Source organism: Mesocricetus auratus, unplaced genomic scaffold (assembly GCF_017639785.1).
Source record: "Mesocricetus auratus isolate SY011 unplaced genomic scaffold, BCM_Maur_2.0 Super-Scaffold_100676, whole genome shotgun sequence".
Lineage (NCBI taxonomy): Eukaryota > Metazoa > Chordata > Mammalia > Rodentia > Cricetidae > Mesocricetus > Mesocricetus auratus.
The window spans coordinates 99,014,419-99,041,837 of record NW_024429266.1 but is presented as its reverse complement, the minus strand read 5'-3'; the positions used below and the strand labels follow the sequence as shown (position 1 = coordinate 99,041,837).

The window sequence follows — 27,419 nt, the reverse complement described above, 5'->3', positions numbered from 1 at the left end:
TGTCCCCCTTTCTCCACATCCTCTCCAGCATAAATTGTCATTGGTGTTTTTGATTTTAGCCATTCTGACAGGAGTGAGATGATATCTCAGAGTTGTTTTGATTTGCATTTCCCTGATAGCTAAGGATGCTGAGCATTTTCTAAGTGTCTGTCAGCCATTTTAGACTCCACTATTGAGAATTCTCTATGTAGTCCTGTAGCCCACTTTTTAACTGGATCCTTTGGTGTTTTGGAGACTTGCTTCTTGAGTTCTTTGTAAATTTTGGAGATCAGCCCTCTGTCATATATGGGGTTAGTGAATATCTTCCCATTCTGTGGACTGCCTTTTTGTCTTGTTGACTGTTTCCTTTGCCTTACAGAAGCTTCTCAGTTTCAGGAGATCCAATTTATTAATTATCGATCTCAGTGTCTGTGCTACTGGTGTTATGTTCAGGAAGCCTTCTTCTGTACCAGTTCGTTGAAGAGAATCTCCCACTTTCTTTTCTAAGAGTTTCAGTGTGATTAGATTTATATTGAGGTCTAGTGCCTTAATCTCTAACAGACCTAGCATACTACTTATCTAGGCCGGGCGTTGGTGGCTCATGCGCATCCTGCCAGAACCCCAAGGACAGGCCAGTATTGATGCCCAAATACTAACAGTGTTCTTGAAATACCCTGTGTTTTCTAGTGCAATATGTGTCATTCGCCATCTTATGATTTGTAGACTTCCTTTTAAAACTGAATCCATTGGTTTACACTAACAAGAGACTTGCTATGCATTTGGCACAGATCTCCAGACAATCTGGAACAGATCTGTCCTTCAGATGGAAGGCAAGGCTGGGAACCATTCTGCTGTGTCCCTTTTGCTCACCCGGTCCTGTTCTCAGGCCTCACTAGCCAATCAGAACCTCCAGTGTTCCAGGAAGTAGGAGAGGAGGGAATATCCCGGCACCAGGTTTCTTGTTCTCCGCCTCTGCTGAGCAAGAAGGAAGCTGTCTACTGAGCTGCGTCAGTGGTTTCCGCTGAGAGGAGAGCAGGGTCTCTATCAGCAGCCGCACCATGGTGAGTAAGAGGCCGCTGTCCGCAGACTGGGAGGGAGTCTGGCTGAGCCTGGGGCAGCGGTGTTGTGGGTCCTCCTCCCCCTGGGCAGGAGCCAGCCGGCAGATCGGAGTCCCACGTGGTCCCCCGGGTCGCCCTTGCAACCTCCTGGTCCGGGCGGCAGCCTCTGAATGACTTCTCTCCATGGCTGCGGACCTGGAGCAACTGCTCTTAGAGAAGATCTCCTTGTTGTGGACGCCACTGCGAAATCCGGCTCCTATGGAGTCTGTGTCGCCACTATGGAGGGCAGACTTGCCAAACTCGGAGAGCCCTGGTCTGGCTAGATTCTTACCGAAGTTCAGCACTTTTAACATTTAGGTTTAGGATCCGTCTGGAGTTAATTGTGTGTGTCCTGTAAACGTATCTGGTGGGTAGGGTAACACCCCACTGCTAAACTGTGCTGTAGACGAGCAGAACTGATGGAGTAAGGGTTTATGAACTCTTTTCTTTTGTTTGTCTTTTTTTTTTTTTTTTTTTTTTTTTTTGGTTGTGGCAAGTTTCTCTTGGTTTAGATGCAGTCCTGGACTGATTTGTAGAGCAGGCTAATCCCTAGTGCTGGGATTATAGGCAGGAGCCACCACTGCCCTTCTGATTTACCAATACTTTTTTTGCTTTTTGTTTTTTTCTTTGTTTGTTTTTTTGTGGTTTGTCAAGACTGGGTTTGTCTCTATTGCTTTGCAGCCTGTCCTGGAATTCGCTCTGTAGAGCAAGCTGGCTTCAAACTCAAGAGATCCGCCACCAACTGTCAGCCTGGCGTTGGTGGCGCACGCCTTTAATCCCAGCACTCGGGAGGCAGAGGCAGGCGGATCTCTGTGAGTTCGAGGCCAGCCTGGTCTACAGAGTGAGTTCCAGGACAGCCTCCAAAGCCACAGAGAAACCCTGTCTCGAAAAACCAAAAAAAAAAAAAAAAAAAAAAAAAAAAAGAAGACAATGTTGCTTTACAACCACCCAAAAGGCCTCCACCCATCATAGACCAGACCTCTAACAAGATGCTCCGGGCCATTACAGGGTCACAACCAACATTAAGTCTTGGTGTGCTATTAAGGTATCTTAATTCTAGAACAGCTACATCTCCAGCCTTCTTGAAAAGTGATTTTGAATCCAGGTCTCCCGTGTAGACTTAGGTGTTCTTGAACTGTTTCAGTAGCCGCAGAAACCTTGCTATCCTCTTAAGCACCCTAACTTCTTGGAGCACATCCTACAGAACAACAGAGTTCTTAAATGACCAGTTTGAGTCACATAGTGTTCTGTGTATCCAGTAATAGGAGAAGGATTTGTGTGTGGAGCATGGCTTCTCCCTTCAGACCAGAAGAGGAGGAACAGTGTACTGTGTGCACTGCAGGGAGACAGACTAGACAGTAGCTAGGCCACAGGCTGAAGTTTAAGGCACTGAGCTGCAGGGGTCCCCATCATAAAGAAGGACCCGATGGGGCACGGCGAGTGACTTCTTGTGTAATTTCCCAGTGTGTGTGTGTTAATTCCTTCCATGTGAATGGGTGGGTATACAGTTTAGGGAGCATATAGCTAAACAGGAACTGTTTTGCAAGGTCACAGCCTTCTGAAGGTTAGAAATCACTTTTTTAATCCGATGTATCCTGTAGCTGAGGCTTACCTCTCACTATATAATTGAGAATTGCTATGAACACCAAATCCTGCTTCTGCTGTCCAGGGCTGGGAAGACCGTCCTACAACTCCTTCCAGGCTGGGTCTTGACTGGTCTATGGGAAGGAGAAATAGACCCTGGATTGAGTGTCCTCCAACCTTTGTAGATTTTTTACACATGAAGGGGACCTGTGTAAGAACTGAGTTCAGTGACCAACTGTAAAGCTGGTGTGGACAGAGCACAGAAGGGATGGGCAGGAAGAAGGAGGGGAGACTCCTGCTGTGACAGTAGTTACTTAACCTTAGCATGGACTCCCCAGGAGACCAATGCTAGGTGATTGAGAAATGTGCTGACATTTCTCAGGTTCACAGACCAGGCAAGCAGGAATCCAGAGAAAGTACTGGGGTTTCACATAATCAAATTACTGTAGTTAGACTCCCTCAACCACATTAGAACTTGAATAAAGTGGGGTGGCCTTGCCTAGCTTCACTATGTTTTCCACATTTAAAATGTACACGCTGGGGGATATGTCCTACCTGGTGTTCTCTAATACAGATCCCCCGTCTCTGGAGCATATGGCCATAAAGTCTGATTCAACTTTTGAATGTAATTTTGGGGGATTATAATTACATCATTTCCACTCTCTCTTTCCTGCCTCCAAGCCCTCACACACCCTTCATTGTCTTCTAATCCATGCCCTCCTTTTGCTTTTACAACAGGGACTGTTTGAAAGTGACCTGTGTTTGACTTCATGGGACATTGACTGTATAATGGAATGTGCACACAACAGACCCTGTACCTTATAAGAGGAACAGGAATTACTCTGAGAGAATGGAAGGTTCTAGTAGACTACAATTCCCCAGACTCGGGCCCTGTCAGACTCTAGGGTGGAAGGGGAGAGCTGGGAGGCCTGTGCTGCCTGCGTCATTGGAAGTCACCTCACCCAGTAGCTCAACTGCTAACGTTCTGAGGCCCTGTTGGATGGTACTAGCTAGTGAAGGACTCTGGGAAGGAAAGCTTAGCTTTCAGGAGTACCAGTGGGAGTAGCTTACAGGTTCTTTCCATGATTCTCCTCCTGCTCTGTTGTGGGGAGTTGTAAAGGTCGCAAGTCACGCCATGGTGAGTGTGGAGACAACTAACTGTCCTTCGTCCAGGAAGAGCTGGTTGGCTGAGCTGTCAGAGTCTGAGATGCTGGGACTTGTGGGGACTTGCGGTACTATGAGCCCAGACTGGTTCCCTTGGTACCTGTGTTGACCTGGGCAGTGGTCCTTGGCCTCTCTGCCTCACTGAGTGTGGATTCTCTGAGGAGTTTGAGGTTCTGCCCCTCTGGTTGGGAGGCTATGAACTTGTAATAATGTCACTGTCCCATGGGCACACTCAGGCATTGATATCACAAGTTGGAAAACTGGAGGCCTGGTTTCTAGAAGTTCTGAATGTTGCATTCAGCTTGCAGGGTTGTCTTATAAATGTTACAGGTAGTTTAGAAACTGATATTCAGGAGGTGCTGGGAATCACCCTTCAACAATCCATGATTAGAATGTTTTTCACTGTCTCCTACTGCCAGCCACCATGGTGTGATGAGTGAAGTCCAGCTCCTGGGGACAGAGCTATCTCAGGTTTGCATGGTGTTGTGCAGAAGGCAGGAAGCAGACATTAAATTATTCCTCCGTTGCAGTTTGATTGACAACATTGGGGTTCGGTTTCCCAGAAACCGCAGGAGCATGAGGGTCCATAGAGCCATAGCGTCTCCTCCATTTGCAGAGCCCTAGAGCATGAAGCCTCTCTGGAAGGAATATCAGAAGCTGGAGGGTCAGAAGCGTAACAGTTTGAGGGTCACTTTGAGTTAATTTTGTGGGAGTTGTGAAGTCTGTATTTATTCAATTTCTACTCGTGTAGAATCAGAGGTAACTAGCTGTGTTGGTCAAGATCACACTTTTCCTGCTGAGTTTCCTTTGCTGTTTATTAAAAGTTGACTATATTTGCCAGCTTTTCTTCTTGTCCTTTTCTCTGTATCTCCTTTATTCTTTCACAGATGTTGTGCTCATTCATGATTATTGTAGCTTTTGTGGTAAATGTAGAAGTGACTTTGATAATCCCATTGAGCATTCTGAAGAGTTTCAACTTTTCAGGTGGCTTTGAAATCAGCTTTCCAATTATAAATTTTGGGGCATTGTCTTTGGATTGCATTCAATTAGTGGTGTAAACTGACTATATACAACATCTTAACACTGATGCATCATTTTTCCAAGGATTATTTATTTACTGTATTTTCTAAGGTTTTGTTCTCATTAATCTGTGAGAGACTTTTAGATTAGATTAAAAGTACTCTGGGGCTTGGTAGGTCTCTCAGCACGTATTCTTAGGGTTGACCGGCTGAGTGTGTGTGAACTCACAACCACCTGCTACTCCAGGTCCAGGGGATCTGATACTCTCTTCCGTGTGCCACCTCCACATGGAAGACATTCTATAAACCACACAAACGTGTACATAAAAATGAGGATAAGTTTGTTTTCAAAGGTGCTGTGACTTATAAGGGAAATGGAACAATACAAGTTGGTTTAGGCATTTTATGCATGTCATACAATGTTTCTTTAAAAATCTATGGCCTTAGCCGGGCGTTGGTGGCACACGCCTTTAATCCCAGCACTTGGGAGGCAGAGGCAGGCGGATCTCTGTGAGTTCGAAGCCAGCCTGGTCTACAAAGTGAGTTCCAGGACAGCCTCCAAAGCAACAGAGAAACCCTGTCTCGAAAAACCAAAAAAAAAAAAAAAAAAAAAAAAAAAAGAAAAAAAAAGAAAATAGCTACTCAGAGTTAGTATAACAAAAGTTATATTTTATTATGCTGGCTGTCATCACACAAAGTTCATACTCTAATTCCTAAATATGTCCCTAAGCCTATTTCCCCCAGTCTGCTCAACTGGGTCATGTACCTTAGCTGAAGTTCAGGTCCAGTCTCTTAGGATAAAGCTTGAGGACCAGGACAAACACGCCAGGAAGATGGCGCTTAAGTGAAAAGTTTTCTTACAAAGGGGGAAGGAAAGAGAATAGAGGTAGAGACAGAGAGAGGACGGAGGAGAAGCGGGTGGCAGGAAAAGTTCTGTCTGCCCCAGGGGAGCCTCAGGGAAGACAGTGTAAGTGGGTTGGGCTCATTTTTTTTGTTTGGTTGGTTTTTTGGAGTTGGTGTCTCTGTGGCTTTGGAGACTATCATGGAACCGGGGTCGTTTTTATTTATTTATGTATTTAGGTTTTTCAAGAGAGGGTTTCTCTGTATTCTTTTGTAGGCTGTCCTGGAGAACTCACTGTGTAGACCAAGCTGGCCTCAAACTCATAGAGATCCACCTGCCTCTGCCTCCCAAGTGCTGGGATTAAAGGCGTGCGCCACCAACGCCCTGCTCAGGGTCTGTGTTTTAAAGGGTTCCTTTGCACCTGCATGCACACTATGTAGCCATGGAACCCTGGGCTGACCTGGGTACTGCCTGAGTGCATTTTGCCAGGGGATGGGCAGGCCAACATAATGCCTGAATACTTACACAGTCTCTAATAAACACCTCTGATTCAAGTGACAGGATCCTGGGGGACATGCTCTAGTCACTAGGTCTACCTTGGTGACGTCTCTCCAGATGTGCAGAGCAGAGCATTGCTCTTGGTCTCTGCTTATATACTGTCCAGTTTGCTCACAGGTGCTTCTATTGCTATGCCTGGTTGTCTGAAGTGAGTGTTATCACTGGATAATTGTTATCAGGGTGTAGTGGTGTGGTGGTTCCTGGCTAAGCTGCTTTTACATATCTAAAGGGCTTGTTTTTAAAGTATGCTCACTACATTCTATCTCCTGGTCCTTGAGGCATACATAGTGCCAATGGGGACCACATACACGAATCATCAACACTCTGAGGCAGTTTGTAAAATCAGGCCACAACAAGAAAAGGAGAAAGCATACAATAAAGATTTCAATATTAATAGACAAATCAATACAAGAAAACAAATCTCAGGAACCAAAACATATAACTATTAAGCAAGATGGTAAATGTATGTAGACCACAGGATATTGTTGTGATCTCTCTGGCATATATGTATTTTCCAAAATTCATATTTCTCATGGTGTGGTATGCACCCAGTTGAAAACATATTCAAAAATAAAAGGACATGCAATCACTTTCAAACAAAAATGTTGTAAAGGGGGCGTATAGTAGCAGGGTTGGAGTTGTAGGACTCTGAGCTAAGCAAATCAAGTAAGAGCATGGGGGTCATGGTTGCGGGACAGGTTATTTCTTCTTTTATTAATGAGAAGAGCAACTAAGAGTCCAGTGAACTTCATAATTAGCTTCCAATGTTTCTCAGTGTTTTGTATGTTAATATGAAAAAGCAAATGCTGAGTACAAAGCATCAGAAGTCTGGTGAGTTTCCAGAGGCTTCCATCTCTCCATAGCCAATGTATATACACCCTCACTTAAAGGAGCACACCTTTAATCCCAGCACTCGGGAGGCAGAGGCAGGCGGATCTCTGAGTTCGAGGCCAGCCTGGACTACCGAGCGAGTTCCAGGACAGCCTCCAAAGCCACAGAGAAACCCTGTCTCGAAAAACCAAAAAAAAAAAAAATATATATATATATATATATATATGAGATATAATTTTTCCTGATTTTTTTATTTAAATTAGAAACAAGCTTGCTTTACATGTCAATCCCAGCCCCTCCTTCCTTGCCCCCACAATAACCTCTTACCTCATCCTGGTTCTGCTCTTCAGGGAGGTTGAGGTCTTCTCTGGGGAATCTTCAAAATCTGTCGCATCGTTTGAAGCAGGGCCATGTGACTAGGCTGAGAGTATATCCCTCTATGTGGAGTGGGCTTCCAAAGTCCATTGTGTACTAGGAATAAATACTCATCCAATAATAGAGGCCCTCCAGACCTCCAAACTGACATCCACCTTCAGGGGGTCTGGATCAATCCTGTGCTATTTTCCAGCAATCAGTGTGAGCTCTGTTTCGTTCACATCAACTGTTTCTTTGAGTTTCTCCAGCCTGGTCTTGTTCACCTTGCTCATCACTCCTCCCTCTCTACAACTGGATTCCAGAGTTCAGCTCTTTGTTTAGCTGTGGGTGCCTGCTTCTGCTTCCATCAGCTACTGGATGAAGGCTCTAAGATGGCATATCAGGCAGTCATCAATCTCATTATCGGAAAAGGGCATTTAAAGTGGCCACTGTAATATTGCTTACATTGTTAGTTGAGGTCAACCTTCTAGATCTCTGGACATTTCCCTAGTTCCAGATTTCTCTTTAGACCTATAATAACTCCCTCTATTATGGTATCTCGAGTCTTGCTCTCCTGTATTATTCTCCTGTCTCAATGAGAGAGCAAGGAAATACAATATTCTTAGACTGAGGAATCATCATGGAGATGTAACATTTCCTAAAGAATTTTCGTTAATGGTTTCTTTAATGGTTTGCACAGATGTATCTGCGGGACTCATACAGACCTGATTTGTTCTTTCAGCAGCAATAGGTGATTGAGTCTCTGGATCATGTTGACATAGTTCCTTCTAAAATAAAGTTTATTAAACAATCCCAGAATAATCATAAGGAATTTATATGCCCAAAGGGACTACATGATATCAAAAAGAAAAAAGCTATCCTTTATCCAATGGAATAAGTTCCATGTGGGGAAGAAAGTACAGTCAAATCTGAATATCCTGCCAGTTACATCAAATAAAGAACATTTTTCCTCAATATATGTTATTGTTTAAATTAGAAACATGAATGCTTCACATGTCAATCCCAGCTCCCTCTCCCACCACTCCTCCCTTGTTCCTCCACCAGCACCCCAAACCCCCACCCAATCCCCACATCATTCCCCAGGGAGGGTGAGGCCCTCCTTGGAGGAATCTCTAAAGTCTGTCATTTCATCCAGGGCAGGACCTAGCCCTTCCCCAAGTGTCCAGGCTGAGAGAGCATCCTTCTATTTGGAATGGGCTCCCAAAGATCACTCATACACCATGGTAAACACTGATCTACTACCCAAGGCCCCAGTGATTTCTGTGGCCTCCTCACTGGCAATATATTCATGGAGTCTAGATCAGTCCCCTGTTGGCCTCAAATAAAGAGCATTTTTTAAGCTTGTTAACTGTAGGTGTAGGCAGGAGTGTCTGCTTTGAGCACAGCTGATATTAATAATCTCTGTGTCCTCCCGGGGTCTCAGTATCCCTAGTAATCTCATACTCCATTGACTGTACTTGTGGCATGTTAAATAAAGATCAGTGGAAATGGCACTAGTGGCTTCCTAGCTTTTCCTGGCCAGATATTGTTAGGTTCATTATATACAGGGTACCCGAGTCAAAAAGTTGTCTCTGTTTGAGGGTTAGACTGGAGGTCAGTGACATGATTACTTGTCCTGAAATCAGTTTTAACTCCAGTAGCATAGTATATAGAGCCAGGTAGCGAGGTTCTATAAAACAAAAAGTGAGTTGTAGAAATGACTGTGAGGTTGAAGGCCTTCATGGAGCATGAAATTCAGGCTTGTCTGTGAGTTGCTTTGTAAATACATAAGGGGTCAGTTCTGACATTTTTTTAGCTCCCAGGGCAGAACATGGGTAGACACAAAGGTTTTGCCCCCAGGTGAGACGGTGTGTTCTCCTGGATAGTAGATAGACTCTGTATTAATCTAAATATTCCATAAGAAAGAATCGATGGATACAACAAATCCCACCTGAAGTTTCCAAGGCAATGGGGTGCTTTGTTTTTCCTTTTTTGGGTGTTTTTTTTAAGCTGGGACTATATTATACATTTAGTAAATGTATTTTGCAGAATCCATGCTCAGACTAAGAGGTTTGCCCTGGGTACAACAGAGACTTGTAGATTGCAGTTTTTGTTCCAAACCCTGTAGAAAAGGGCTGAGAATTTTGAGAGATCTGGTTGGTTTCAGCTAGTCTCTTCAAAGGAAATTTCAGCTGTGTATTTTTTAGTATCTGCCAATGATGGCTTTAATACATTTAGTTACAGATGATGGCCTGTAATCAGTTTGTGTTTAGTAGCTAGTCTATCAGACAAGGCATTATCAGTCAGTGGTTTTAATTAAGATTTCTGATGCCTGCTATATCTGCATCAATGTCAGAAGGAACAGAAGATGCTGTGCCGCCGGACGTTGGTGGCGCACGCCTTTAATCCCAGCACTCGGGAGGCAGAGGCAGGTGGATCTCTGTGAGTTCGAGGCCAGCCTGGTCTACAGAGCGAGTTCCAGGACAGCCTCCAAAGCCACAGAGAAACCCTGTCTCGAAAAAAAAAATGCTGTGCCAACTCCAACTAAGGAGCTAACCAACAGAGCTCCTGCGGTCATCAATTTGTAAGGTTTCCTAGCAGTAAACCTATTTCCTGAGGAGCAGGGAGAGACTGGTATTCTCCTAAGTTCAGTCTCAGGGCAGAGTTCTTCAGATGGGAGCCATGATTTGAGGTAAGTGATATCTTCTGGCTCCTACGTGTAATTATTTAAGCCTTGCATGTAGATTAAGGTCAGGCATCTGGTAACTATTGATGGGGAAATAGGGGTGTTGACAAATGCTGCCCTCTAGTGGGCTCTGAAGAATTGGTTGTTGTCATCCCATCCTCCTCTCTCAATAATGAATGAACGGTATTAGGCTACTTTCTTTGATTTTACAGGATTTCCATGTTATGGGGAGGACATGTCCCTCATCAAATTGGGAAATCCCAGGTTGTTGCTCTATCCCTGAGTTATTAGCTTCCTCTAAGGGAGAAGCTCTATTCAATCTATGTCTAGTATTTAGGTCAGCATGCAATTGCAATAGTCTTTTCAAGGGGTATATTTGAGTTGTACTAACTTGGGTTTAAGCAGTCCATTCCATCCTTCTGTATTGCCAGCTACAGAGCATGGGGCTTTTCTAGAATAAATATGAGTAGCTGTGTGGTCAGAAAAATAACAGTTTAAGGGTCACATTGTGTTAGTTTTATGGTAATTGTGAAATTTATTTATTCAATGTTTGGACACATAGAATCAGGTAGTTGGCTAACACTGGTCAAGTTCACACTTTTCTTGGCAGAGTTTCCTTAGGTCTTTTGATTAAAACTGTGAACTTATCTACCTCAAATACCAGCTATAGCAATCTTGAGAACATACCTGAAAGATGTTCCCCTTACCACGAGAACACTTGCTCAGCTAAGGTCATAGCAGCTTTAGTCATAATAGCTAGAAACTCGGAAACAACCTTAATGTCCCCCAACTGAAGAATAGATCAAGAAAATGTGGTTTGTTTACACACACAATGAAATATTACTCAACTGTTTATAAAAATGACATGAAATTTGCAGTTGATGGATGGATCTAGGAAAAAAATTATCCTGAGAGGCAAACATGATATTTACTCACTAGTAAGTGAATATTAGCTATAAATGTTCATCATACTACAGTCCCTAGACACAGAGAGACTAAATAGCAAAGGGGATTTAGGGTTGGGTGTGCATGGACAGACTACATTTTCGTCATATGATGACCATAAGCCTATAGTGACGTGGGCCAGAATGTGATTTATTGAATTAAAACTTCCAATATATATATGAACACTTGAGTCTCATTGGCTGCTTTCTTTGTGTTCCTTATTGGAATCTTTAGTAGGAGGAATCTTTCTAGAGGAAGTTCCTCATTGGGGATGTGACTTGAGGGCCTATAGCCTTAAGTGTTTTGTGGTTGAAGTTAGTCAGCCAGCTCCTTCTCATGACGTCATTATTCATCACCAGTGTAGACTATCCATAAATAACGTATAGTAGAAGAAAGTACTGTTCCTCCCTCAGGCATTTGGTTGTCTATTCTTATTTATTTATTTTGTTGTTTTGTTTCCAAAGACAGTGTTTCTCTGTATGACACTGGGTGACCTGAAAACAGTTCTTGAGACCAGGCTGGCCTTACAATCAGAGATGTGTGCATTCTGCTTTTCAGGAGCTGATAGTAAAGGCGTGGTTACCATGACCAGGTTCTTACGTTTTCTCTTACTGGCGGGGGGGACCTGGATGTAGGTTGTGCACATGTCAGACATGTGGTGTTGTGCTGAGCTCACCAATGACTTGAATTATTTTCTCCTGGGATGGCACATATTTATGACATTAATATTCTCCGGTTCTTGGGTCACTAGCATGCAGTTTGACATTCTTAGTATCTTGTGTATATTTTATTTTATTTTATTTTATTTTTTGGTTTTTTGAGACAGGGTTTCTCTGTGGCTTTGGAGGCTGTCCTGGAACTAGCTCTTATAGACCAGGCTGGCCTCGAACTCACAGAGATCCGCCTGCCTCTGCCTCCCGAGTGCTGGGATTAAAGGCGTGCGCCACCAACGCCCGGCCTATCTTGTGTATATTTTAAATGTTTTGAACAAATGTATTTTGGTCTGCATGGATATGGATCATATGTGTGCCTGCTGAACCCAATAGTCAGAATATGATTCCAGAAACCCTGAATTTGGAGCTATGGGTAGTTGTAAACCCTCATATAAGTATTGGAAATTAAACCCATCTCCTCTACAAGATCAGAAAGTACTGTTCACCACTGAACCATCTGCCCTGCCCTGCTTTTTTCCTTTTAATTTTTTTCCATTTCCAATGATTACATTTTTATCTATTCATCCCTTTTAGTAAGATCATATTGATCTCACAGTTCAAAGTATGATGTTTCAGATTTCTGGAAAATGATTACAGATAGGGAATGAATGTTTATCTCTTAATAGGGCCTTCAGTGGCCTCCTCTTTTTCTTTATTGGCTGGTTGCTTGGCTTAGGTATGTGGCAGGGTGAGACAGGGTCCAAATATGTCTTGGAACTCATTTCATAGATCAGACGGGCGTATTCATTAAATGAGACTCGCATGCCTCTGCTTCTGAGTGTTAGGCTTGAAGATAGGAGACAATGTACCCTGTTTGCCATCTCTTTTGTGGTTAGTAATTGCTCATTCAATTACTACGCTATGTACGTAGTATTATTGATTTGTTTGCTTCTCTGTATGTCTGTTAATGGTCATTTCTCTTGAAAGGGCAAATTTCATTTAAAGAACATAAAATAACACATGTGAACATCTGTAGTGACATCTTGCCATGCCAGTGAACTGGTAGTGGGGGCCACAACTTTTGGGTGTGGTACCAGGTGCAAAAGGGACATATTGTAGGGTAGAGGAGGGGCAGGCTCAGGCTGTCTAGTTGTGGAGAACATCGGAAGAAGTGAGACCGCATGTTCTGGGCATGAAGAACACAGGACTCATTTACTCTCATCTGTGTGAGCCCTTCCCTAATAAGCACCTATTTATCATTTATCTTGGGTCTGGTGAACTTATTTAAACCCCACCTTCAAACCTCCTTTTCAGTTTCCTTCTAAAATGAATGGATGAGAACCTCTCTGTACTGGAATAAGTTGTGAAATACCAGAATTATGTGACTATAATGTCAAAGATGTCTACATTCATATTGTAATCAATATCACAGAATGAAGTGACCTATGATGATGTGCATATCAACTTCACTTCCAAGGAATGGGCTTTGCTGGATTCTTCCCAGAAGAGTCTCTACAAAGATGTGATGCTGGAGATTTATAGTCACCTTACTGATATAGGTAAGACTGAATTTCCCTTCAACATTTCAAATAAGAAGGCTACTGGTTCTTGCTCATTGGTCCTCTTCTGTAATTTTGAAAAAACTAAAGAATGTGGTGAAAAATGTCAGGCATGGTTCTTAGGGTCACTGAATATAATAACTTAAAGTTTGTATAATTTCCAGTAATATACCATGCATTTTCTGGTACCATATTTTAGGCTACAAATGGGAAGCCCATGACAGTGAAGACCATGGTCAACGATTTAGAAGACAGAGAAGGTAATTTCCTTGTGTAAACTAATACAGATGTCCCACAGAGGAATTTTAATGTGCCTTGGAAGTTTTAAGAAGAAGTAACAGTGCAAATAAGTACAGTTTTAAGTGTACTGATTATTAAATTCTCACAACACCATGTACCTCAATGTTAGGTAACTGATGTCTGTTAACAAGATTTCCAGAAGACAATGCATGAACAGATATATCCATTTTAATGATAACCCCATGGGGTCTGCAGTAGGTCTGTCAGTCCATTAGTTCCATACCACTGTGATATGGCAAAGACAAACCTGGTGATTAGGAGGTAAGTCCATGTCTACAGCCTTTTAATAAACAAGTAGTCCATAGTAAAGTTAGCGTGACTCAAATCCTTGTGATGAGTTGCCAAAGTATAGTTCCAATGGCAGTTCATTGTACTTAAAAAGAGTTGTTATGGAGAACAAAGATTAAATTGTGTGTGCATTATGGAAGCCCCTTTATTGGTATATTATGTCACTCTTGAAACTAGGCATGTATACTAAAGAATGTGGAAAGAATATCAACATTCCCCTCTCACATTCCCCTCTCCTAAAAAAAATTAGAAAATTTGTAATAGTCCCCAGTTGTAGTAGACTGTGCATGTAATGTGAGTTTACAATTCATTTTAATCTAACTTCATCTGTAATATATCAACTCATACCACCACAGAAAGTCCTGTGAACACAAAAACCAGAAATTCTTCTGTTTATCTTGGTTCACTTTGAAAATGTCGTGTGTCTTATCAACATAATGAATGTGGTATAGCATTGACATGTGCCAATTACCTTCACAGGCCTAAAAGAAGTCATACTGAAGAGAAACGCTACAAATGTACTCAATGTGGTAAAGCCTTTTCATATCGGCAGCGTCTCCTCATTCACAAAAGAACCCATACTGGAGAAAAACCCTATGAATGCAATCAATGTGGGAAAACCTTTTCACAACGGAGTCATCTCAACACTCATAAAAAAATTCATAGTGGAGTGAAACCTTTTCAGTGTAATCAATGTGAGAAAGCTTTTACACATCGAGGTTATCTTAAAAAACATGAAAGAACTCATACTGGAGTGAAACCCTATGTATGTAACCAATGTGGTAAATCCTTTTCAAAACCTTGTAGTCTCCAAATACATACAAGGAATCATACAGGAGAGAAACCCTATAAATGTAATCATTGTGAGAAAGCTTTTGCAGATTATACTTGTCTGAAAATACATAAAAGAATTCATACTGGAGAGAAACCCTATGAATGCAATCAATGTGGTAAGGCCTTTTCACAACAGAGTCATCTCACCATTCATAAAAGAAGCCATACTGGAGAAAAACCTTATGAATGTAAGCAATGTGGTAAAGCTTTTTCAAATTGCAGTACACTTAAAATACATGAAAGAATTCATACTGGAGAGAAACCCTATGAATGTAAGCAATGTGGAAGACTGTTTTCACATGACACTGCTTTCCGGGTACATAAAAGAACTCATACTGGTGAGAAACCCTATGAATGTACTGAATGTGGGAAAGCCTTTCGAAAACACAATGGTCTCCAAATGCATAAGAGAACTCACACACAAGAGAAACCTTATGAATGTAAGCAATGTGGTAATGCTTTTTCAAATTGCAGTACTCTTAAAATACATGAAAGAATTCATACTAGAGAGAAACCCTATGAATGTAATCAATGTGGGAAAGTGTTTGCACACGATGCTGGTCTCCGGATGCATAAAAGAACTCATACTAATTAGAAACCCTATGAAAGTAACCAATGAGGGAAAGCTTCAAATTGCAGTGCTCTTTAATTACATGCAAGAATTCATACTAGAGAGAAACCCTATGAAAATGGAAAAGCATTTTCAATATATAGTGCTGTCCCAATGCCTAAGAGAACTCATAAAAGAGGGAACGCCTATGAATGTAAGCAATGTGGGAAAACCTTTCAACAATACAGTCAGCTCCAGATTCATAAAAGAACTCATACTAGGGGAAGACGTCCATGGTGCTTCTGATGCCATACACTCCAGCGAGACGCAAGCCACCTACCTATGTCCTGAAGATATGAGCTGACACAAAGACATCATGGCTCATCTAATCCTACATTGTTCAGGCAGGCTCAAGCCATGCCCTCTCCAAGCTGGGTGCTCAGATCCTGGCATGGCAGGAAGACATCTGTGGGCCGATTGGAATTCAGTCTGCTCAGGCATGTCTAGTGCAAAGGCCATGATGTGAAGCAAGTTTTCTTGGGGAATCCAGTGTATTAGAGATTCGAGAGTCGTGGTATACCCGCTGAGGAGGGCTGCTGACTGGGAGTGGAACCAGTCCAATAGAAAGAAGTGTGTTGCCACCAACAATGCTGAACAGAGTTGGAGATGGTGTTCTGATGCAGAATTTCGAGTATGACCACCCAGTTTTTTATCTTTTTTTGGTCCTTTATTTTCTCGCTATTCTCCCTTACCTAAACTTTGGAATGGTAAAGTATGTTGTAAGCCATTATATGTTGGAAGTATGCAGTCTGCTTTTTGATCTTGATGTTACAGGGGATTACAGTTAATAGATTACATGATCTCAAAAGAGAAGTTGAACTTTGGACTTCCAACATTGATGAGGCTGTGATAAACTATGGAAACTTTTGAAGTTAAACTGAATATATTTTGCACTCTGATATTGTTGAAACGTTTATGTTGAAACGTCTGTCCCCTGAAGCCGGGATGGCCATGTGGATTCCTGGCATCGACCTCTGGGGCCAGGTAGCTCCACTGTGGGACATGGTGACATAATCGACCCAGATTGCTGCTGATGACCATGTCTGGCTTCATGGTCCTTCCACATCCTAGGCCTGTGTTGAAGTCTGTGGCCCATTTTGCCATCAATGGCGAGGTTGATGTGCAGGGTCAGGTCAGCCTCCTGAATCCAAGTGGAGGCCGGAACTGTGCAGATCTGAGCTGCCTGTGCTGCTGCTTCATGTCATGGTGATGTCTGGGTCAAAGTTACAGCTGAGGGCCATGTCTGTGTCCCTGGCCCTGCTGCAGCAACAGTCTGTGTTGATGTCTCAGGTTCCTGTTACAATGGAAGGCCATATGAATGTCCAAGATTTTTTTCACATGTTAGGGAAGAGGGCCACACTGCTGTACAGACTGTCAATCTGAGTGTCCTGCACTGCCACCTGGGGCAGTAGTGACATTGAGACCTGGCTGCTGCTGGGGACCATATTCTATGTCTGTGCTCCTACCCTAGAAGAGATCTGTGTTGAAGTTCAAGGCCTGTGTTGCCAGCAAAGTCACATGGAAGCCAGGTATCAGGGCTGCAATCTGTAGACTTGTCAGTGACTGGGAGCCGTGCCGCCACCAGAATCCTACTATTCTGAGTTGTCTGTGCCTCTGCCTGGAGCCAAGGTGACATTTGGGCCCAAGCTCCTGTTTTGGCCACTTCTGGGTCTGTGGTGGTGCTACAGCAGAGCTCTGTATTGATGGCTGTGTTCCATGTCACCTCAGGAGACCATAGTCATATGTGTCATGAAATCAGGGCCATGCTGAGCCCTCCCCACCCTGGCCACAGGATAGCTGCTCCTGCCTCTCACTTGACACTTTGAGATCTGGCTGCAGCCCTCATGGGAGAGCTACTTCTCAGCATGGGTGAGCGTGGATTTACTCAGAAGACTTGGGCATCAGAGAGCTGGCTCCACCCACCCCGTACCTAAGGGAGGAATCCCCAGTTGCCTAGATTGACCAACTCAACTGCCACTCAGACCACAGGTACGCCCAGGGTTGGCACATCCGAGCATTTGCACAATTTAGGATCTGCTAGAGCTCGAGAAGGGACTGGTCCTGTAGAGCAATAAATACCCTCAGTGTCTCTATAACTTGGGCAGATGTACAATAACCAAGAGAAGTTTCAGTGAATCCAGTGATGATGTCATTCCAGAAACCAGAGCCTTGAACAAAACCAATGACTCAGTGGAATGAACACCTGCAAGTACAGCTGATTGGAAAAAAGGGTGCACTGTGAAATACCATCTCCAATGCCACCAGGAACAGTGAAAGGGTGAGGGAAACTGGGAAAGATGGAGAAGCGAAGATGCTATTTTTGTTTTGTTTTTGGGTTTGTTGTTTTGTTTTTGTTTGCTTGCTTGTTTTGGCTTGATTTTTAAAATAATTTTCTTTTTGGGGGTGCCACAGGCTGTCTTAGACAGGAAGGTGAGTGGAATGGGGGTTAATGATGATCAATTCCCATGGATTCAATAAAGAAATTATATTTTTAAAAAGACTTCATGCTGGAAAGAAACTCTGTGAATGTAAGCAATGTGATAAAAACCTATGCATGTCACTGTTATCCTCCAAGTCAGTAAGGAATTTGTATGGAGAATGCGGATATTAAAGAAGTTATAGTTAGGGGAACCCATGACCAAAATGGATTTGTTAACATCTTTGGCCAACACACTTACATATTTTTTTTAAAGTTAAAACCCTTCTGTTTTTTATTTATTTATTTTTAAGATTTATTTGTTACATATACAGTGTTCTGTCTACATTCCAGAAGAGGGCACCAGATTGAATTGTAGATGGTTGTCAGCCAGCATGTGGTTGCTGGGAATTGAACTCAGGACCTCTGGAAGAGCAGTCAGTGCTCTTAACCTCTGAGCCATCTCTCCAGCCCCCCACACTTACATATTATTATACAAGATTATTTATTGTGGAGAAAAATGTGACAAGTGTCAACAATCTACTCAAGCACTATGGAGCCCCTCTTCATCCCTCAAACTCATGGTCACAGGTATTGTGAATGTAAACAAATGTGTTCATATAGGATTAGTGGAAACATTACATCAGTAAAACATTGTCTCCCATTCAAATGTAAGCTTTTAGTCATTTAATAGAGGAACATGGGAGTATTTTGAATCATGCATCTTATATGATAATGAAAATGATACTTATCTTGTCATCTTTTGGAGAGATTGTGTTAATTTCTTCTGAGGGCTAGATGCTTGTTCATGTCATTTTTTCATAACCATAAATGAATGGGAATGAATTAAAAAGTCACTGTAAACTTATCCTTGAGTGTCATGTCCACACCATTACACAAGTGTTTATACAAACTTAAAACAGTTTTAAAAGTTTAATTCAGGAATGCAAAGAAAATAATCACAATATTGAGAACATATAAAGTGATTCACCAGTTCAATTGAATGCATTGTAGAATTACTGCTCAACAACACAATGATGGTTCCTGTTTAAAAATTACATTTTTTGAGTCTCTGATTCCAAAGCAGGATATTAAACAACATCTCAGCTGGGCATACTAGTACATGCCTGCAGCTGCGGCACTTGGGAAAAACAAGAGGATCTCTGAGTTTCAGGCTTGCATTATCAAGATAGGAAATTCCAGGGGAACCATGGAGAGATCCTTTCTCAACACAGGATCATGGAAGCTTTCTTAAATAATAATAGGGCTGGACAGCAGGGGAGCCATAGAGAGATCCTTTCTCAACACAGGATCATGGAAGCTTTCTTATACAATAGGGCTGGACACCTCTCTAGAAAATCTTTCCTTGTCTTTGCTCACATTGCAAGAAGTGGGTTAACAATAAGAACTAATTTGGAGAATCCATTCACAGAGGGTAGAAGAAATCCATGGAACCCATCAACAAGCATATAGCAGGGGCTTTCATTCCCTTCAAGTGATAGATGAGGGAAGGAGTAATGGGTATCTTCATCTACTGCATTATAATGATATATACCTTTTGAATTGGCTCAATAGTAATGATGATCCAATTTTTGTTCCTAGCACCCATGTCACATGGCTCAGAACTAACCTCCAAAAGATAAGAAACATTCTTTTGATCTCTCTGGGCACAAGATATAAAATGTTAGAGACAGAGAGACAGGCAGACTGAACTCAATATTGGAAAGACGTTTATTTCATGTGTAATTTTTTTATTAAAATTAATTTAGTTCTATAAGTTTTGCCAGTGTGTATACCAATTGAATCCCTGGTTTCAGTGGACTGGAATGACAGTCAAATTTGAGCCATCCCTGCATTCTGGGAATCAAAGCCAGGCCCTGTGGATAAACAAATCAATGTTTGTAGCTTGTTAGCCATGTACTCGGATGCGCATACAAGCCATTTATTGCAGTAACATGTAAATGGCTGGTTTTCAATTCACCCTAATCAAAAAGAAATATAAGAGCCGGGTGTTGGTGGCACAAGACTTTAATCCCAGCATTCAGGATGCAGAGGCAGGTGGATCTCTGTGAATTTGAGGCCAGCTTGGTCTATAGAGCAATGTTCAGGATAGTCTCCAAAACAATACAGAGAAACCCTGTCTCTAAAAAAAAAATGAAAAAAGAAGAAAGAAAGAAATATAAGGCTAATAGCGTCAGAAGCTAACTTAGACTTGCTGCTTCAACAAATTTTGATTATAGTCCATGAGCTAGGTCCATTGGTTAGTTGTGGATTTCTCCATCTGTTTCTGGAGGATGGTTAAAAATTCTCTGGGGCTATGGATTGTAGGCTGGATATCTTGCTTTGTAATCATACCCACTTATGAATAAGCACTTAACTATATTTCTCTTTCTAGTTTTAGGTTACCACACTCAGGATGGCTTTCTCTAGTTGTTCATTTACCTGGGAATTTTAAGATGTCATTGTTTCTTACTGGAGTAGTACTCCATTGTGTCAATATACCACATTTTCTTTTTCCATTCTTCAATTGAGGGACATCTAGGCTGTTTCCAAGATCTGGCTATTACACATAATATTGGTATGAACATAGTTGAGCCAATGTCCTTGAGGTGTGAATGTGCCTCCTTGGGTATATGCCCAACAGTGGTATTACAGGGCCGTGAGGTAGCTTGATCCCTAATTTTACTATATATCATTATACTGAAAATCGTAGCAGCTGTACAAGTTTGCACTCCCACCAACAATGAAGGAGTGTTCCCCCTTCACCTCCTCTCCAGCATAAGCTGTCATTGGTGTTTTTGATCTTAGCCATTCTGATCAGTGTAAGTTGGAATCTCAGACTGGTTTTGCTAACTAAGGATGTTGAGCATTTCCCTGAGTGTCTTTCTGCCATGTGAGATTGTTCTGTTGGGAAATCTCTATTTAGATCTGCACTCCATTTTTTAATTGGATTATATGGTTGTTTATATGATTTCTAGTTTCTTGAGTTCTTTGTATATTTTGGAGATCAGCCCTCTGTCAGATGTGGAGTTGGTAAAGATCGTTTCCCATTCTATAGGGAGCCATTTTGTCTTGTGTTCTTTGCTTTACAGAAGCTTCTCAGTTCCAAGAGCTTCCATTCATTCATTGTTGCTCTCAGAGCCTCTGCTACTGATGTTCTATTTAGGAATTGGTCTCCTGTGCTTGTGCGTTCAAATGTATTTCCACTGTCTCTTCTATGAGTTTCAGTGTGGATGGATGTCTATTGAGGTCTTTGATCCATTTGGACGTGAGTTTTGTGCGTTCTACTACATGTTGACAGCTAAGAATATCAGCACCATTTGTTGAATGTATTTTCTATTTCCATTTTATATTTTAGCTTCTTTATAAAAAAATTTGGGTTGTCATAGGTGTATGGGTTGATATCTGGGTCTTCTACTCTAATCCATTGGTCCCCCTGTTTTTCTGCCAATACTGAGGTGTTTGCATTACTCTATAGTAGAGCTTGAAGTCACGGATGGTGATGTCTCCAGGAGATCCTTTATTGTACAGAATTGTTTTGGCTTTCCTGGATTTTTTGTTTTATATGAAGTTGAGTATTGCTCTTTCAAGGCCTCTGAAGAATTGTGCTGGTATTTTGATGGGAATTGCATTGAATCTGTAGATTACTTTTAGTAGGATTGCCATTTTTACTGTTGATCCTACCATTCCAAGAGCATGGAGACCTTTTCAATTTCTGATATCTCTTTAATTTCATTCTTTAAAGACTTGAAGTTCTTGTTATTCAGGTGTTTCATTTGATTGGTTAGAGTGGCTTATCCTTCTCAACTAGGCCTACAAGATGCTACATCACCTATTATAGAAGAGTTAATAAACTTTCATGACCACACCCTAATAATCGTTTTTCTTATCAGCTCCCTTGTCCTGTACATCATTACACTTATATTAACTACTAAATTAACACATACAAGTACAATAGATGCCCAAGAACTAGAAACAATTTGAACTATTCTACCTGCAGTAATCCTTATTCTTATTGCTTTACCATCCCTACGGATCTTATATATAATAGATGAAATCAACAACCCAGTATTAACAGTAAAAACTATAGGACATCAATGGTATTGAAGTTATGAGTAAACAGACTATGAAGACCTATGCTTCGACTCATATATAATCCCCACAACTGACCTAAAACCAGGAGAACTTCGACTATTAGAAGTTGACAATCGAGTTGTTCTTCCTATAGAATTACCAATTCGTATATTAATCTCATCTGAAGATGTGCTTCATTCATGAGCTGTCCCATCTCTTGGGTTAAAAACAGATGCAATCCCAGGATGACTAAACCAAGCTACTATTCCATCAAATCGCCCAGGATTATTCTACAGCCAGTGTTCAGAGATCTGTAGATCTAATCACAGCTTCATACCTGTTGTCTTAAAATTAGTTCCTCTTAAACATTTCAAAAACTGATCCACATCAATAATCTAAACCACTATGAAGCTTAGAGCGTTAACCTTTTAAGTTAAAATTAGAGACTTCTAGTCTCCATAGTGGAATGCCACAACTAGACACATCTACATGATTTACCACTGTTCTAGCCTCCACAATCACATTATTTATTCTAACTCAATTAAAAATCTCTTTACAGAATTTCCCTCACAAACCATGGAACAAATATCTTAAAACCCCAAAACTAAATAACCCTTGAGAACTAAAATGAACGAAAACCTTTTTGCCTCTTTCATTACCCCTACAATAATAGGTCTACCTGTTGTAATTATTATTATTATACTCCCATCCATAATACTAACATCTTCTAACCGTCTCTTAAGCAACCGCTTCCATACATTTCAACAATGAGTAGTTAAAATAATTACCAAACAAATAATATCAATTCATTCGCCAAAAGGACAGACTTGATGCCTAATACTAGTCTCCCTAATTATCTTTATTGGCTCAACAAACCTCTTAGGTTTATTACCCCATACCTTTACCCCAACAACCCAATTATCAATAAACCTAGGAATAGCTATCCCACTATGAGCAGGAACAGTTCTCCTAGGGTTTCACCACAAAATAAAAAACACATTAGCTCACTTCCTGCCACAAGGAACACCCATCCCTCTAATTCCTATACTCATTATTATTGAAACAATTAGTCTATTTATCCAACCTATAGCCCTTGCAGTCCGGCTAACAGCTAATATTACTGCAGGACACCTACTAATACACCTCATTGGAGGGGCAAACTTAGTTTTAACCTCTATTAGCCCTCCCACAGCTATAATTACATTTATTATTCTTATTCTTCTCACTATCCTAGAATGTGCTGTAGCCCCAATTCAAGCACATGTGTTTACCCTGTTAGTAAGCCTATATCTACATGATAATACTTAATGACCCACCAAACCCACATAGTTAATCCCAGCCCATGACCTCTTACAAGAGCATTCTCCGCTCTCCTTCTTACCTCAGGATTAGCAATATGATTCCATTATAACACTCTTACACTTCTTTATCTAGGCCTCTTAACTAATATACTAACAATATACCAATGATGACGAGATATCGTTCGTGAAGGTACCTACCAAGGTCATCACACACTATTGTACAAAAAGGTCTTCGATATGGTATAATTCTTTTCATTGTCTCACAAGCCTTTTTCTTCGCTGGTTTTTTTGAGCCTTCTACCACTCTAGTTTAGTCCCCACTCATGACTTAGGAGGCTGTTGACCACCTACAGGAATTATTCCACTTAACCCACTTGAAGTACCCTTACTTAACACATCTGTACTTTTAGCATCTGGTGTCTCAATTACATGAGCTCATCATAGCCTTATAGAAGGTAAACGAAATAATATAAATCAAGCTTTACTTATTACTATTGGCTTAGGAGTATATTTTACAGCTCTTCAAGCGTCAGAATACTTAGAGACTTCCTTTTCTATTTCAGATGGTATCTATGGATCAACATTTTTTATAGCAACAGGCTTTCATGGCCTTCATGTAATTATCGGATCCACATTCCTTATGGTGTGCCTTTTACGTCAACTAAAATATCACTTTACATCAAAACACCATTTCGGCTTTGAAGCAGCAGCTTGATACTGACACTTTGTAGATGTCGTATGACTATTCCTCTACGTTTCTATCTATTGATGAGGGTCGTACTTTCTTAGTATATTTAGTACAGTTGACTTCCAATCAACTAGGTCCAACTATAATTTGGAAGAAAGTAATTAACTTAATCCTAGCAGTTTCAATCAACATAATACTCTCATTAATTTTAATTCTAGTTGCCTTCTGGCTTCCCCAACTTAATGTATATGCAGAAAAAGCAAGTCCCTATGAATGTGGTTTTGATCCTATAAGCTCAGCTCGCTTACCCTTCTCCATAAAATTTTTCCTTGTAGCCATTACATTCCTCCTATTTGAGCCTTCCTGCTTCCCCTACCTTGAGCCATACAATCCATAAGCCTCAAAATAACCTTAATTGGCCGGGCGGTGGTGGCGCACGCCTTTAATCCCAGCACTCGGGAGGCAGAGGCAGGCGGATCTCTGTGAGTTCGAGGCCGGGCTGGACCGATAGCCTCCAAAACAATACAGAGAAACCCTGTCTCGTAAAAACCAAAAAAAAAAAAAAACCTTAATTATCTCATTATTATTCCTATCCATCCTAGCACTGGGTTTAGCTTACGAGTGAAAACAAAAAGGCCTAGAATGAACTGAATAACTGGTGATTAGTTTAACTAAAATTAATGATTTTTGACTCATTAGATTATGACATATCTCATAATCACCAACATGACAACTACTGTATTTAATATTATACTAGCATTCGTATTTTCATTAACGGGAACTCTTATATTTCGTGGATCTCATATCCACACTCCTATGCCTAGAAGGAATAATACTAACCTTATTTATTATACTCACCATCACCTCATTAAACTCCCATTCCATAATTATATACCCCATTCCCATTGTTATCTTAGTATTCGCAGCATGTGAAGCAGCAGTTGGACTTGCTCTACTAGTTAAAGTATCCTCCACATATAGAACAGACTGTACAAAACCTCAATTTATTACAATGCTAAAAATTATTATGCCCAGCCGGGCGTTGGTGGCGCACGCCTTTAATCCCAGCACTCGGGAGGCAGAGGCAGGCGGATCTCTGTGAGTTCGAGGCCAGCCTGGTCTACAAAGTGAGTTCCAGGACAGCCTCCAAAGCCACAGAGAAACCCTATCTCGAAAAACCAAAAAAAAAAAATTATTATGCCCTCATTAATACTACTTCCACTAACATGATTTTCTAGTGATAAAAAAGTATGAATGTAACAGCCTAGAGCGTCTTAATTAATATTATTGCCATAACAACACTATGACAAAATAGCAATGGAACCCTAAACTTTTCCTCTGTGTTTTCCACAGACTCCCTATCCTCACCTCTTACAGCCCTTACCATTTGACTTCTACCACTTATACTTTTAGCCAGCCAAAAACATATTAAAAAAGAGACTTCATTTAATAAAAAGCTTTATATTTCTATACTCGTAACCCTACAAATTCTCCTAACCATGACATTCTCTGCTAACGAATTGATTATATTTTACATTCTATTTGAAGCTACTTTAATCCCCACACTAATCATTATCACTCGATGGGGGAATCAAACAGAACGACTAAACACAGGATTATACTTCTTATTCTACACATTAATTGGCTCTATCCTGCTTCTAATTGCTCTCATCTCAATCCAAAAATCACTAGGAACATTAAATATTTTACTCCTATCACTAAACTCCTCAACTCTAGACACTAATTGATCCAACCACATTCTATGATTAGCATGCATAATAGCCTTTATAATCAAAATACCTCTATACGGAGTTCACTTATGACTACCTAAAGCCCATGTAGAGGCCCCTATTGCAGGATCAATAATCCTAGCTGCAATCTTACTAAAACTAGGTGGCTACGGAATAATACGAGTATCAATTATCCTTGATCCTATAACAGAAACTATAGCCTATCCATTCTTTCTTTTATCATTATGGGGTATGCTTATAACAAGTTCTATTTGCCTACGACAGACAGATCTGAAATCATTAATCGCCTACTCTTCAGTAAGTCACATAGCACTAGTTATCGCAGCTATCATAATTCAAACCCCATGAAGCTTTATAGGAGCTTCAGCACTAATAATTGCACACGGGCTTACATCATCATTATTGTTCTGCCTAGCTAATACTAATTATGAACGAATCCATAGTCGAACCATAATTATAGCCCGAGGTCTTCAAACAGCATTCTCTCTAATAGCAATTCTATGGTTTCTAGGAAGTCTAGCAAACTTAGCCTTACCCCTTTCAATCAATCTAACTGGGGAACTACTTATTACAATCACATTATTCTCTTGATCTCATCTATCAATCATCCTTGTAGGTACAAACATCCTAATCACAGCCCTATACTCACTCTATATACTTATTACAACCCAACGAGGAAAGCTCACACCCCCTATAAATAATCTTCAACCCTCCCATACACGAGAACTGACACTTTTTTTTTTTTTTTTGGTTTTTCGAGACAGGGTTTCTCTGTATTGTTTTGGAGACTGTCCTGGAACTCACTTTGTAGACCAGGCTGGCCTCGAACTCACAGAGATCCGCCTGCCTCTGCCTCCCGAATGCTGGGATTAAAGGCGTGTGCCACCAACACCCGGCAAGAACTGACACTTATAATATTATACATCACACCTTTAATCCTACTCATTACAAACCCTAAGCTAATTTTAGGTCCCACATTATGTAGGTATAGTTTATAAAAAACATTAGATTGTGGATCTGAAGACAGGAAGTAACACTCCTTACCTACCGAGAAAGTATGCAAGAGCTGCTAACTCATGCCACCATGTATAACAACATGGCTTTCTTACTTTCATAGGATAGTAGTAATCCATTGGTCTTAGGAACCAAACACTTGGTGCAACTCCAAATGAAAGTAATTAACTCATTTATCTTAAGTCTTATTCCACTGTGTACCTTATTTCATTCTAATACTGAACTCTTACTTACCAGTTGACACTGAACCACTGTCAATACAATCAAACTATCTATTAACCTCAAATTTGACTTCTTCTGTATTATTTTCCTATCAGTAGCCCTATTTGTCACTTGATCAATTATAGAATTCTCTTCATGATATATACACTCTGATCCTAACTTAGATCGATTATTAAATATTTACTAGTATTTCTCATAACTATAATCATCCTCACTTCAGCTAATAATATATTCCAACTATTCGTAGGCTGAGAAGGTGTAGGGATTATATCCTTCCTACTAATTGGGTGATGATATGGACGATCCGATGCTAACACAGCAGCACTACAAGCCATTCTTTATAATCGCATTGGTGACATTGGCTTTATCGCTACAATGGCTTGATTAAGCCTAAATATAAACTCATGAGAATTTCAACAAATCTTCATAACAAGCAACAATAGCATTATCCCGCTACTAGGTCTTTTAGTTGCAGCCATAGGGAAATCAGCACAATTTGGCCTTCACCCATGACTCCCATCAGCCATAGAAGGCCCTACTCCAGTCTCAGCATTACTTCACTCAAGCACAATAGTAGTAGCAGGAATCTTTCTTCTAATTCGCTTCCACCCATTAATATCTAATAACAGTATAGCTTTAACTATAATACTC

At 41.0% G+C, this 27,419-nt stretch overlaps 1 protein-coding gene and 1 pseudogene across 1 annotated transcript; both read left to right on the top strand.

The window, feature by feature from the left end:
- The first annotated feature begins 900 nt into the window (after positions 1 to 900).
- On the top strand, positions 901 to 16,444 carry LOC121136576 (zinc finger protein 431-like). Its single transcript, XM_040737173.1, has 4 exons — positions 901 to 1,040; positions 13,144 to 13,270; positions 13,470 to 13,530; positions 14,339 to 16,444. Exons 1-4 carry the CDS (start codon positions 1,038 to 1,040, stop codon positions 15,285 to 15,287), a joined length of 1,140 nt encoding a protein of 379 aa, XP_040593107.1. The 5' UTR covers positions 901 to 1,037; the 3' UTR covers positions 15,288 to 16,444.
- Positions 16,445 to 22,381: 5,937 nt separating this feature from the next.
- LOC121136579 lies at positions 22,382 to 23,100 on the top strand (annotated as a pseudogene).
- Positions 23,101 to 27,419: the final 4,319 nt, after the last annotated feature.